At 47.9% G+C, this 13820-nt stretch overlaps 2 protein-coding genes across 6 annotated transcripts in view; one reads left to right on the forward strand and one right to left on the reverse strand.

Moving 5' to 3' along the window:
- Nucleotides 1-9184, forward strand: part of LOC133628560 (phosphatidylinositol 5-phosphate 4-kinase type-2 beta) — a 31207-nt gene extending 22023 nt beyond the window's left edge. For 2 of the 5 annotated variants that reach the window (XM_062016921.1, XM_062016924.1), the window contains 4 exons: nt 320-433; nt 799-1057; nt 3642-3745; nt 4446-9184. In XM_062016921.1, the coding sequence (XP_061872905.1) occupies nt 320-433; nt 799-1057; nt 3642-3745; nt 4446-4526 (558 nt within the window). In that variant the 3' untranslated portion in view covers nt 4527-9184. The remainder of the gene's footprint in view (nt 1-319; nt 434-798; nt 1058-3641; nt 3746-4445) is intronic. The other 3 variants (XR_009820745.1, XM_062016922.1, XM_062016923.1) reach the window with 3 other exon arrangements.
- A 424-nt stretch (nt 9185-9608) lies between these two features.
- On the reverse strand, nt 9609-13260 carry LOC133628515 (proteasome subunit beta type-3). The gene is made up of 6 exons (XM_062016779.1): nt 13185-13260; nt 12070-12254; nt 11575-11682; nt 10670-10847; nt 10314-10408; nt 9609-9725 (listed from the first exon to the last, which is right to left on the reverse strand). Exons 1-6 carry the CDS (start codon nt 13185-13187, stop codon nt 9677-9679), a joined length of 618 nt encoding a protein of 205 aa, XP_061872763.1. The 5' UTR covers nt 13188-13260; the 3' UTR covers nt 9609-9676.
- Between the last annotated feature and the right edge of the window lie 560 nt (nt 13261-13820).

The raw sequence follows: 13820 nt of genomic DNA on the forward strand, positions 1-13820 counted from the left end.
GCTGTCAGGCTTTCAGCCTGCAGCACATCTTCCCAGCAGTGTTTAAAGTTGAGTTTTTCTCTGTGTCTCCCTTCAGTTTCCCCCTTAGGTACAGCTCAGCACATGGATTCCTTGACAAATGTTGTGCTCTGCCTGATGCCATTTTCATACTTAGTGGGGAAGATGAGCCACTTCACCTTATAAACAGGCAAAAGATCCTGGTGCAACCTCACACTCAATCAGAGACTCTGTGCAATCAATATATTGCTAAGGAATCAGTGTACCAGCCCTCTCAGGAAGCAGAGGTTTGGAAAATTTGACACAAACTTTTTTGTTGCAGGCCAAGGACCTACCAACATTCAAGGACAACGACTTCTTGAATGAGGGTCAGAAGCTGCATGTTGGAGAAGAGAGTAAAAAGAACTTCCTAGAAAAGCTGAAGCGGGACGTAGAGGTAGAGTCCTGGGGGACAGCTTTTACTCTCTCCCTCCTCACTGGGTCCTCACTGTGGCCTCTGGCTCAAGGGGTGCAGCAGTGACCAAAGAGCAAGTCATTCCTAGATCAGTCAAGCAAATGCAGTCACAGTTACACTGATGGCAGTGTGCCTGTGAGGGGGGTCACGTGTAGATTCTCTGGAGTCTAGTAAGGGTTTAATTCTCACAGCCTTATCTATTCAGGGAGATGCTGGTATGGTATCATAGAATGGTAGGAGTTGGAAGGGACCTTTAGAGATCTAGTCCAACCCCCCTGCAGAAGGTAGGACTGAAGATTTTGCAAACCACGTGGAAGCAGTTTCTCTTACTCATCTCTTTCTCCTAGTTTTTAGCTCAGCTGAAGATTATGGACTACAGCTTGCTGGTTGGGATCCATGATGTTGACCGAGCAGAACAAGAAGAGGTGGAAGTGGAGGATCGGGCAGAGGATGAGGAGTGTGAGAATGATGGTCTGGGAGGCAACCCTATTTCCTCCTATGGCACACCCCCTGACAGCCCTGGTAACCTCCTGAACTACCCTCGCTTCTTTGGGCCTGGAGAGTTCGATCCTTCTGTTGACGTCTACGCCATGAAAAGCCACGAAAGTGAGTATCTTGGAATATTGCCCTCAGGAAGGTCTGGAGGGCAGAGGAGGTGTCTTGTGGTCTGGCTGGGCTACATGGAGTAGGACAGGGGTTCCTGGAGCACAGGGAGTAGAAGAGAAGGAAGGAGAGCTGGCAGCTCTCGCAAGAGGAGGGTGATGGTAAGTGCCCCTCATCTGCACACCATACTGAGATGCAGAAGACTGACCACCCTGAGGGAGAGCCAAACTGGGGAGGATCCTCCTGCATCCATCCAGGGAAACCTGTGTGTTTGAGTAAGCCCCTGCTCTGACTCTACACCAATGCACACAGCCTGGGGAATAAGCAGGAGGAACTAGAGATGTGAGTGTGGATGTGGGGCTACGACCTCATTGCGGTCACTGAGACATGGTGGGACAGCTGCCATGGCTGGAGAGCTATGGACTGTTTAGGAAAGACAGACTGACAAGGCGTGGAGGTGGAGTTGCTCTCTGTGAGGGAGCAATTAATGTGTACTGAACTGTGCCTGGGTGGGGATGAGGAGCGGGTAGAGTGCTTATGGGTAAAAATTAAGGGACAGAGTAAGGTAAGTGATACTGTTGTAGGAGTTTGCTACAGGCCACCTGATCAGGAGGAGGAAGTGGATGAGGCCTTCTACAAACAGTTGAGAGGTGCCTCACAGTCACAATCCCTGGTCCACATGAGGGACTGACACACAGTCCAGGAGGTTCCTACAGATTGTTGACAACAACTTCCTGTCACAAGTGATTGGGGAACCAATGAGGAGGAATGTGCTGCTGGACCTGGTGCTGACAAATAAAGAGGATGTGGTTAGGGATGTGAAAGTTGGAGGCAACCTTGGCTGCAGTGACCATGAGATGGTAGAGTTCAAGATCCTGTGTGGAAGAGGCAGACCACAAAGCAGGACCGTGACCCTGGATTTCAGGCGAGCCGACTTTGGCCTCTTCAAAGACCTGCTTGGAGGGATCTCATGGGATAAGATCTTAGAAGGTAGAAGTGCCCATGAGAGCTGGTCAATCTTCAAGCACCACTTCCTTCAAGCCCAGGATCAGTGTGTCCCAACATGCAAGAAAGCAGGAAAAGGAGGTAGGAGGCCTCCGTGGATGAGCAAGGATCTGCTGGGTCAACTCAGGCAGAAAGCAGCCATCTATGAGAGGTGGAAACGGGCTGGCTAGATGAGGGGAGAGCAGTAGATGTCATCTACCTTGACTTCAGCAAGGCTTTTGACACTGTCTCCCATAGCATCCTCATCAGAAAGCTCAGGCAGTGTGGCTTGGATGAGTGGACAGTGAGGTGGATCGAGAGCTGGCTGAATGACAGAGCCCAGAGGGTGGTGATCAATGGCACAGAGTCAAGTTGGAGGCCTGTGGCCAGTGTAGTTCCACAGGGATCGGTTCTGGGGCCAGTCTTGTTCAACATCCTCATCAACCACCTGGATGAGGGGACAGAGTGTACCCTCAGCAAGTTCCCTGATGGCACCAAAGTGGGAGGACTGGCTGATTCCCCAGAAGGCTGTGCTGCCATTCAGCGGGATCTCGACCGGCTTGAGAGTTGGGCAGAGAGGAACCTCATGAGGTTCAACAAGGACAAGTGCAGAGTCCTGCATCTGGGAAGGAACAACCCCATGCACCAGTACAGGCTGGGGGTCAAACTGCTGAAGAGCAGCTCTGCAGAGAGAGACCTGGGAGTGCTTGTTGATAATAAACTGAACATGAACCAGCAATGTGCCCTCGTGGCCAAGAAGGCCAATGGCATCCTGGGATGCATCATCTGGAGTCCTGTGTCCAGTTCTGGGCTCCCCAGCTCAAGAGGGACATGGAACTTCTGGAGAGAGTCCAGCACAGGGCCACCAAGATGATCAGGGTACTGGAGCATCTTCCTTATGAAGAAAGGCTGCAGGAACTGGGGCTGTTTAGTCTGGAGGAGACTGAGGGGTGATCTTATTAATATTTACAAAATATCTAAATGTTGGGTGTCAGGAGGTTGGGACATCCCTTTTTTCTATTGTAGCTAGCAACAGGACAAGGGGTAATGAGATGAAGCTGGAACTCAAGAAGTTCCATTTAAACATAAGAAAAAACTATTTCACTGTGAGGATGAGAGAGCCCTGGCACAGGCTGCCCAGGGAGGGTGTGGAGGTTTTCAAGACTCTTCCTTGGAGATTTTCAAGACCTGCCTGGACACGTTCCTGTGTGATCTGATCTAGGTGGACCTGCTTATGCTTGGGAGTTGGACTAGATGATCTCTAAAGGTCTCTTCCAACCCCTACCATTTTATGATTCTATGACTGTCCACAGAGACAGAGACCTTGCCAAGCTTCTCTCCTTTGCCATGCGGTCCCTTGTGGATGGTGTGAGTTGGAACAGGTAGAAGTGATGCTTGGAGAGTAGTAGCATGTTCAGAGAGCATGTGGGCCTCTGGAGTGCAGTTTCCAGTCGTTCTTCTCTGCCCTCCTGCAGTCTCCACCTGCCTTGCTTTCTCTGCTAGTTGGATCAAAACAGATCTGCCATGTATTCGTTAAGGAAGAGGGTGCAGCTGGGCTTTGCTCACAGCTCAGGGTGTGCTAGCAACTTTCTTGCCTTGCTAGGTTCCCCCAAGAAGGAAGTGTACTTCATGGCCATTATAGACATTCTTACGCCATATGATGCGAAGAAGAAAGCTGCACATGCTGCCAAAACAGTGAAACATGGGGTAAGCAGCCTGTCACCTGCAGGGAGGATGGGCTTTTGAGCTTCTACTTTGCCTGCATGCCTGTGTGCCTATGTGTGATGTTTCCTGATGCTGATTTTTCTACCAGTATGGAAATTCTCCAGTGCTCTCATGCCCAAGAACAGCTCTTCCCTCACTTACTATCTCCTCAGACTGTCTTGGAATACATTTCCCTTTGGTTGGTTGGAGATGACCTGCACCTGATCCCAGTTTTGGGAGGTGCTGGATTTCCCTGGTATGGCACCAATAGCTTCACAGAGCAGGAACAGACCAGCTGCAGGGGGACGTACTTACCCTGCCCCCTTCTTGGGGCCAGTTCCCTGGCAGCAATCTTGAACTTCCCAAACGAGCTTGAGAAAAGCTCAGGTTAGTGGGACAGGGAGTTTTTCATGCTCCTTCCAAATCTCCTCTAAACCATGGAGGAACAAATCCAATGCTCTGACTCAGTGGTCTTCAGAAGATCCATCTGGAGCTAAAATCAGTTTCCTTGGGGATCTCTCTAGACCTCTCTGGGTGTTATTTTTCTTCCTAGACCTTACAAGCTGTTATGGGTCTTTGCTGGCAGACAGGCTGTGCTGCCACGATTGCTCCCTGCTGTCCTCCTTCCTCTACCCTTTGCAGTGCTGCAGGGTCTGCCTTTCCAGGAGGATGTTGTGACTTGTGTCTCCTCTCTGCCTTGCAGGCTGGGGCAGAGATCTCCACCGTGAACCCAGAGCAGTACTCTAAACGCTTCAATGAATTTATCTCCAATATCCTGACATAGTTGTAATCAGCCTTCAGCGAGAAAGGAAGAGAAGAGGGGCTACTTACAAACACAGAATGCAGCCTCTGACACTAAAACAGACACTGTAGCAGCATGTGGGGTGTGTGTGGGTGTGTGCAAGAGTGAGTGTGTGGCACTGTGTGACTCGAGAAAACTAATTCTAGGTGCACCCTCCAACAGTCCACTTGACCCAGGTGGAAAAGTGGGTTTTTATGTTACAGAAGTGCCCAGACATAGATTTGAGGGCTTTTAAAAACAAGAAAAGTGCATTGTTTCAGCACTGTTCTTTCTAATGACATTTTCTCCTTCCTCTCTGATCAAGAGAATCCCGTAGGGATATGATGTGTGGCACTGGATTAAAAGGGGTCGCTCTAGATCATGTTCAGTGGGAGTGAAGCAGTGACTGATTCCACAAACTACTATATTATTATTATTATTGGACTGTCTTTACCAGAAGGACATACAAGCCCTTTTTATTTCCCTTTTGGTAGGAATTGGAAGGAAAATAGCTCACCATTTCAAGGATGGAAAATATTACTCTGATAAGGAGGAGTCGCTGAACTTTAGGTAAATTCAGACTGGGACACTTTTTTTGTTGTTGTTGTTAATTTAAGTAACAAAACCTTATTCGTTTTTGTAACTGCACTTGATTTACAAGAAAGACAAGGGGAATGAACATCTACCAAAGATGATCACTTAAAAAGGTGTAACTCCTAGAACCTAAAGATACCACCCAGTATAAAACGTAGCGGAGGAATTGAACAACCTCGGATAATAACGTGCTCAGACCTGTTGTGCTTTAAATTAGCCAACTCTGAAGATTTCCTAAAAGAAATGTAGATATGAGATAGTATTTGACTCTCTGGAACAGTTTCCCTGTGGCACCTCGGTCAGGATTTACCGTCTCTCTTAGATTACAGCTTCCCATCACAGTTCTGCCAGTGTTAATCTAGCTAATGTTCAGTCTTCCTTACTTTGCCCAATCTGCAACAGGTACTTGAATGTTTCCTGACAGAGGTTCTTTGGTTAGCTTGGTGTATTTTTTTAAATGACAATGTGACTTGCACATGAAGGAGTTGGACTCACTGCCGGTGGAGAGTGCTGGGAGCTGTGACTGTGGAGCAAGTTCCACTGCTCAAGAGGACTCAGGACTTGAGCTGTGATTGGGTTTACTCTTCTCTGCTCCATACCCCTCTAGAGTGACAGCCAAGGAGTGGAAATATTTGAACACTTGTGCCAGATTATTCTTCCCCCCTCAAAGGAATTTGAACTGATTTGAGTGACTGAATAACGTCCTGTTTTGTCTCCAGAACACTTGTAATATTTTTCACAGCCAAACTTGTCAGACTTGCTTTGATTTTTGTTAGCTCTGCTGCACAACAGTTACAGATCTTTTGATGGTTCTTTGTTTCTTTCTTTCTTTCTTTTTCTTCTTTTAAGCAGGATTTAGCATTTTGAACAAAACTCTTGCAGTTGAAACATGTCGCTTCTCTGCCTTGAAACTGTTTTCACATATGCCTTTGTTTCGGGAATAAGCCGTCTTGAATGTCTGTCCTGTTCTGTAATGCGTGCTACAGTTTGCTGTGTGGAATTTGGTCCTTTTGAGGATAACTGGTGCTCATCACATCCTGGTAATTTCCCTAGGCTTAACACTAGCTCTGATCTGGATTCTGAATGTGAGTTTAGGGGTTTTTTTGATCTTCATACCCGCATTCATCACAGGAATCCCACAGGTCTCAACTTTGAAGGGGACAAAATTCAGCCCATTGAGAGTGCACTGTAAATAGTCTGTAAGAAATCAAAACTTAATCTTAAGGGTCATCATGGGATAGGAATGTTTTTATTCATTCATGGGTCATTCCCTTTGACGTGGGACAAATTTCCTTCTGCCACTGTAGTCCAGTCCCTGTTCTGTGTGATATGGGGGCTAACACACCATTGTCTGGGAGGCTGAAGAGTCTTGTGTCTTGAGGTGTGTAGCTGGAAAAGCCACAAAACAAATGCAGCTATGAGAATGCTTTAAAAAGGGGAGGACTTGGAGGGTGTCATGAGCTTCGTCTTGTGGGCTTCGTCTTGGTTGCTTTTCTCTTGAAAAATAAGCACTTAAGTTTGCTACCAATTAGAAATTAAACACCCATCACTTTTTATTCTTGACAGTTTTAAAAATCTACATTGAATCTGCAACTTTGGCCTGGTAAGTTTGCCCTTCTCCTTTTGGGGAACTAGCTTGTACCTTTTAAAATTATTACCTTTAAATCATGTATTAAAAAACCACACAAACAAACAAACAAAAAGAAGTTAAAAAGGGGGGAGGAAGGGGCAAGGAAATTAGTGAACTGCAGACACCCTGCACTGAGACACTACAAAACAACCCAAAGAATGAAGCTTACACAGCTAGGAACAACGGACTCACTCATTGGATTTCATAAACAGGACTGAAATTAAAATGGAGTTAGTTCCTGCAGCAATCTTTACAGAAGTCATGATACTAAGGGCTTAAGAGCAGTTAACTATTTCCTTATTCCACTCCAGACTCCTGCTAGAATTTAATTGGCTGCTTCTAGCTCAAGTGATATGAAAAGCCCCATAAACTCGATTCCCTTTAGCACTTCCTCAATTCTGCCACTTCTGTCAAGTTGGCATACTGTGTGTATTGAAGTAATTAAATGCAATTTTCTCACTTAATGATGTATTACCCAGGTATGTAACTTTAACATAAGCATTTTATATATTGTTTACATTTTGAGAGGTAGCATTACGTTAAAAATGCTAATTTTTGTTTCTAGACGGTATTTTTATTACCAGAATAAGAAGTGAAGCTGCAGATATTTGATTTGTTTTTAGAATGGACTTTTCTTTCTTTTGGGGGTTTTTTTGTTGTTTTGTGGGCTTTTTTTCCTTTTTTTTTTTTAATCTTATTTTAGGTCACTTTTTTAACTTCAGTATTTAAAAGGAAAACCCAGCCCTTTCAATTCTGGTTTTACAACTGCTTGTGCTAGTTTCTTGTCTGTCTGGTGTGAAATTTAGTTCTAGTTTGCTGAATGTAGATGTTTCTGTCCGTAGCATGTACCCTGCAGAACACTTTACACTGAAGTGCATTTGGCTGAAAACCACCCTGGGCTGAAGGAGTTGCAGTAGGTAGGCAGATCTCTCAGATCCTGGTCAGAATGCAGCAAATTGCAGTGCAATTCTTTGGCCAACTGGAGTTTCAAAAAGAAAAACAAAACCCCTGTGCAGTGTCTCATCTCCAGTGCCTAAAGGCAGGGGGTTTGTATGGAAAGTGAGGTTCAGGGTCTATAGTCATGCCTGTACCCAGGGTCTCTCTGAACATAGACCTGATTTGTCAGAATTTAAGAGCTGAAAACTGCTTTGCCCGTTGACACAGCTCTTACAGTGTGAGCAAGAGTGGAAGAGGGAAGGCAGAGTGCAGAGTCTCAGTTTGAATGCTATTCTGCTCCACTAGTGCAATAAAAAACAGTCAGGAACATGCTGGATCACCCCTTAATAGGAGCCCTGTGTTCTGGGGGTACCAGGCAGCATCTGCCCTGTGCTTCAGCTTTGGCCTCAGCAGAGGGCCTGGATCTTGCTGTAAGGAAGGAGAATGTCACCAGGAGTTCACTTCTCACAGCAGGGAGCAGTGGGATCCCTCCCTCTGGGCTTGGACTCCAATTGTGACCTGGTTTTAATTACAAAAGCCACCTTTGTGACACTCATCACAGGGAGAACTTCTAGGGTAGGTGACTCCAGGTTTCCTGCACAAATGAGGCTCTATTTCCACATCCTGGGTTTGAATTGGATTATCATCAGCAGTGACAATACAAACACTTGAATCTTTGTTTCCTGGGAGGAAACTCCTGCTTTCCCCTCTTATCAGCTGGGACCTTGCCTCTTAGCCCAAGGAGGGTCCAAAGCAAGGTTGTATCATAGTTATGGGCTGTGTTTGGTAGGGGTTGTGTCTTGGCCTCGACAGATAGATGCCTCCCAGTCCTGTGACTGACTACTATGCAGTCTTTACAGATGCCTCCCTTCAAGCTGCACAGAGGTCAAAAGTGTTTAACCTCAAGATGGTACAAACCTTTCAGAAATCAGTGTATGCATCCTCAACTTGGTTTGCAACCCCCCCCCCAACTGATCTGAGACAACCCATCCTTCCAAAACACCCATCCTCTCCTCCTCTTGCCTGGTTTCAGGTTTGCCTGTCAACTTGCCCTACTTCTGCAGAGCCATTCTCCAGTCTCCATGTTAGCCACTACTGGTTTTCCTTGCTCTTTGAATTGAGGGATAGCAAAGCTCAGGGGAACCAGCTGCTGGGCTTCCCTGGGTTGTGGCAGTTTGGGTTTTCACCACTCAGAAAGTTGTGCTGGTCTGTTCAGCTGCAGGACAAGAAACAGCAGCTGGATGGAGTTGTGTCAAGTGAGGGTGTTGCACACAGGTCACAAAGGTGAGTAGGGCTAATCAGTGCAACTGAAAAAAAAGTGAAAAAAAAAAAGTGAATAAGTTTAATCTAAAACTAAAAAGCAAAAAGCATTCTAGGATTCTTTTTTCACTGCTGTTTTTTAAATAGGAATTTTAAGTCCTTGGTGCTTGTCTGTTTGCTAGGAGCAGTTTGAGACACTGTTACTGTTTTGAAATGCATGCATGTTACAAGATGAGTCTCCAACCAGAGAAAAAATAAATTTAAAACTTTGTGTACATCTGTTCTTTACTGATGTCTTCCTTCAAGTGCTCCCATGAAGTATGTGGTCATTTTCAGTCCTACATTAACCACAACTGAAAGTCTTTTTTTTATTTTTATACATGCCTGTAAAATGGGAGGTTTTTAGTAAGGACTGATTTGACCATGTCCTGGTATGAGAACAAATTAGATGTGACAGGAGCAGCTAATCCTGCTGTATTGTCTGAAGGAGATGATGCAGACTCCTTGGGGTGCAGCTGAAGCTCAGTCACACACCCATAGGGGTAAACTGAGGGAGATTAGTGTAGGTAGTTCAGACAGCAAGGTAAAACCCAGGCTACTTCTGATAGCTTTAGGGATGAGAATTTAATCCCCGTGTTCAGACTCAAGAAAAGAAAAGTTCACTGCAACAGAGAGTTTTATTTTTAAAAGTTCCAAGCAGAGCAGGGTGTGAAACACGAGCAGATGTGCTGGGCTAGTCCATGCGAGCTTTCAAGGTCCTGGTGGTGATCTTGTCTTTTTCACTAGAGGAGGAGAGAGAGAATACTGTTAGTAAACTCACTTTTAATACCTTCCTAAAATAATACAGTGTGCAGGGGTAGTTTGTTTGCTAGTGCAGGCAGGATCAGCTGAAGTTGAAGGTGGCTGTTAAAACTGAGTGAACCTCATTCCCCCCAGGGAGTTCAGTTGGCAGCAGTGCCCAGGGTGCTGCAGGGAAACGGCACCACGAGCAGAATACTCTGCTTCAGAAATGAGCCTAAATTCAGAGTCATTAATGTTGCACCTAGCCGTAGCAAAGAGCATCCTCTTGGCCAGTGCTACCCATCTGTGAAGAGTCACACGCCTACACACCAACAGGAGCACAGCCAGGGAATACCTGTGCAGCAGGAGTCTTAACTCCAGGACTGATTTTTCTATGGCATTTCCCAGTTCTAGCAAGAGCCACAAACTGCAAGAGCAGCCGTGAGAAATAAAACACTTGAAATAGACAATAGGGTATTAAAGCTACTGCTGGGAGGGAGCAGCATTAGGGATACCCTGAAACTAAATCCCTTAGCACACAGCTTGTTAAGTTCTACCCCTGTTCTGTAGGGGATGAGAGCAGCACTTACATGATGTGTACTATCACGCCCATCCCAGATATGGCATCTCTGTCCACAGCATTCAACATGGCCTGCGAGATTGTCTCAAAGAGGTGATCAGGTTCCTAAGGAACAGAGGCTGGTTTAGTTGGTGTAAAACCCAAGTGTTGAGTCATCCTATTTTGTTCAAAGCCCAAAGTATCCACCCAAGATGCTGCAAGATTATTCCCTGCAGGCTGTTAAAAGCTACAGCCTCTTTCTTGTCCTGAGGGTCTTTGGGAAGTACCAAAGGATGGAGCTTTGCCTCCAACCCACCTATATTGGGTTCTCTCTCTAGCAGGAGGCTGAATCCAAGGACCAGAGCTGAGCCTGGCCTACTCACTCACCATGTCAGGCTCCCAGAGGGACTCACACATGCCATACATCTGCTCAGAGCAGGTGCCACTGACCACAAAGTCATCAGTGATCATCGGGCAGCCGATCAGGTCTAGGGAGCAGATGAAAGGTTCATGTGTTATGGGATCCAGCCCAGCAATAACTGGTTCTGTGTAGTAAGGTCCAAACCTGTGAAAAAAACAACACAGCATGGAGCAGTCCATGCACCTTTGGGCAGCTCCACATCCCACATAAACATCCACACAGTGCGTTTGGTAAGGGAGCCTTTCAAGGCTACTGAGAAGTAGCCTGCAGGGGTTTGAGCATGGCAAACAGAACAAACTTGTATTGCTACAGGATTATTTTAACAATGCTCAATATTCTACAGAATGCCGAGAGAAGACATGACCACTCTCTACAACTACCTGAGAAGTTGTGACGAGGTGGTGGTCAATCTCTTCTTGCAAGTAATTAATGACAGAACAAGACGAAACTGCCTCAAGTTGCCCCAGGGGAGGTTTAGATTAGATTGGAGCTGAGGAAGAACTTTTCCTGACTGAGAGGGTTGTCAGCCCCTGTCCCAGGCTGCCCAGGGAGGTGAGGGAGTCCAAATCCCTGGAGCTATTGCAAAGCTGTGGAGCTGAGGTGCTGAGGGCCATGGGTTGGTGGGCTGGGCAGCATGAGGGCAGGGGGTAGACTCCAGGAGCTTAAAGGGCTTTTCCAACCAAAGCGATTCTATGGTTCTTTTGCAAGGAAATTTCAGATAACATTGTCACTTGATTAAGGTCTCCTTTTGCCATACCACACAGTCTTTACAGGAGCCCTCCTCAACCTCCCACCCCTCTAGAATCAGATCAGCTCCAACAACCACAGCCTTCATGATGCATAAATAACAACTCCATTGCCTAACAGTTACCGTCTCTCATAGAGCAGATTGGAAACCATGCTCATAAAAGTCTGAGGTTTAATCTGCCTGCCTTCCTTCAGCTCGTAAAGATTCACCTTGAACTTCACTCTCTGGGCACTGCAAGAGATGAGAATCAGCGTTAAAGCAGAAACAAGTTCCTTTTTCTTTCATCTTCACCCAGGCCTGAATTGTTCTACTGCATGCTGACAGATACCAGCTCCTGACACATGCCCGAGGCCAGTAAGTATTCCAGATGCAGCTCCTTTTATACCTAAAGTTAAGTCTTAGTAATGATGTAATCTTAAACTCCATTCAGTTTTATTTTAAAAACTCCCACTGGAGGGAGACCCGGTAAAGGAATGCTGGCACCCAGCTATGACACCCTCCCCCACAAATAAACAAAGATATTTATGCACAGCATAAACTTACACTTAGGATATATTGTAAATATGGCTCTTGGGGGCTCATTATAGGAATGCATGGGCAGGCAGGAGTCTGACTTACACTGTCTGCACATCTGTGGCTAGTCCTGCCAATCCAATATACAGTCTCTCTCCCATAGGGAAAATCTTCTGGAAGTCTGTGGTCACCGTCTGCGCCTGAATCCCAAAGCGCCGGTCTGCAGCGATGGCCACGCAGTTCTTCCCCTTCATGGCCATTACAGCCCCGCCATTATAGGACACAATAGACTGGAAGAGAGGAGGGCAACAGGTACCACCGGGGTTGTGGGGGAGCAATTCAGAGTATGCCGCTTCCTCAGGAAGGCTGAAGGGGTCTCCTGCACCTTGGGTACCCCCTCTGCCTGGCCCATCATAGTATCACAGAATTGTTTCAGTTGGAAAAGCCCTTTAAGCTCCTGGAGTCCAACCCCTGCCCAGCCCACATCTAACCCATGGCCCTCAGCTCCATAGCTTTGCAATAGCTCCAGGGATGTGGACTCCTCCACCTCCCTGGGAAGCCTGGGACTGGGGCTGACAACCCTCTCAGGGGAAAAAGTTCTTCCTCATCTCCAATCTAAACTTCCCCTGGGGCAACTTGAGGCTGTTTCCTCTTGTCCTGTCACTTGTTACTTGGGAGAAGAGCCTCTTCTCCAGACTGAACACCCCCATTCCCTCAACTGCTCCCCATCAGACTTGTGTTCCAGCCCCTTCCCCATCTCTGCTGCCCGGCTCTGGCCACACTCCAGCCCCTCAGTGTCCCTCTGGCAGTGAGGGGCCCAACACTGAACACAGCACTCGAGCTGCAGCCTCACCAGGGCCCAGTACAGGGGGACACTCACTGCCCTGGTCCTGCTGCCACACTGGTGCTAATACAAGCCAGGGTCCCTGCGTCCCCGACCCGGGGGCAGCGGGGGGAAGCCAGCAGCACCGCTCTGCTTCGCGGTTTTAGCTTTAATTTACCTATTGGCGGGGCTTCTACAGCCGGTTGCTGACGGCCGCTGCCTCCCCCCCACCCGCCACAGCCCGGCCTGAAGGAAGGCCCAATCAGATACACCCCGGCAGGGACCAGGAAGGCCTCCAGCCCACCCACCTCCCCCGCGCGGCCCCGCTACCCGTGAACCTCGTCCCTCTGGGCCCAGCTGCCCCCCTGGACACGGCCCGGCCCGGCCCGGCGCTCACCATGGCGCCGGTTGCATAGACACTACCAAACCCCGCACCACCACTCCCGCCTCTTCCCTTTGGCAGCCTCGCGGTGGACCGCCGCTCGCTATTGGTGGTTTCGGCCGCGGTATGGGCGGGGTTAGTTGGATGCGGCGGGGTGAGAGAGGGGGAGAAAAATTAAGTCATAGTGAGCGGTGCATGCCGGGACGGTGGCGGACTGCGCGGGAAGGGCGGGGACGCAGCTGGAGGGCCGGGGCTCTCACAGCTGGATTCGTCCGCGCGCGCGACTCCGTGTGCGCGTAGGGGCCTAGCACAGCTAGGGGGGCTGACACAGCTGTATGTGTCCGTGGGAACATGGCACAGCTGTATGTGCATGCGAGGGCACAGCACAGTTGGATATGTCAGTCGGGACATGGTGTAGCTGGAGGGACATGTGTTGTAGGCGTCCGGAAGATCTCGGGTTGTAACGCGAGAGGTGGAGGGTACAGAAGAGGCGGGCACGGGGTGGAGTGAAAGGAGGTGCTAGTGTTAGCAGATAAAAGCACACGTGTAAACAATTAGTTGGAATAAAGCATCATCCATACTGTGTGTGTAGTGATCTTGTCCCCTCAGCGGGGTGGGCTGAGTGATCCGTGCGGGCGGCCTGGTGATGTT

The sequence above is a fragment of the Colius striatus genome, chromosome W (genome assembly GCF_028858725.1).
Source record: "Colius striatus isolate bColStr4 chromosome W, bColStr4.1.hap1, whole genome shotgun sequence".
In the NCBI taxonomy this organism is placed as follows: Eukaryota; Metazoa; Chordata; class Aves; order Coliiformes; family Coliidae; genus Colius; species Colius striatus.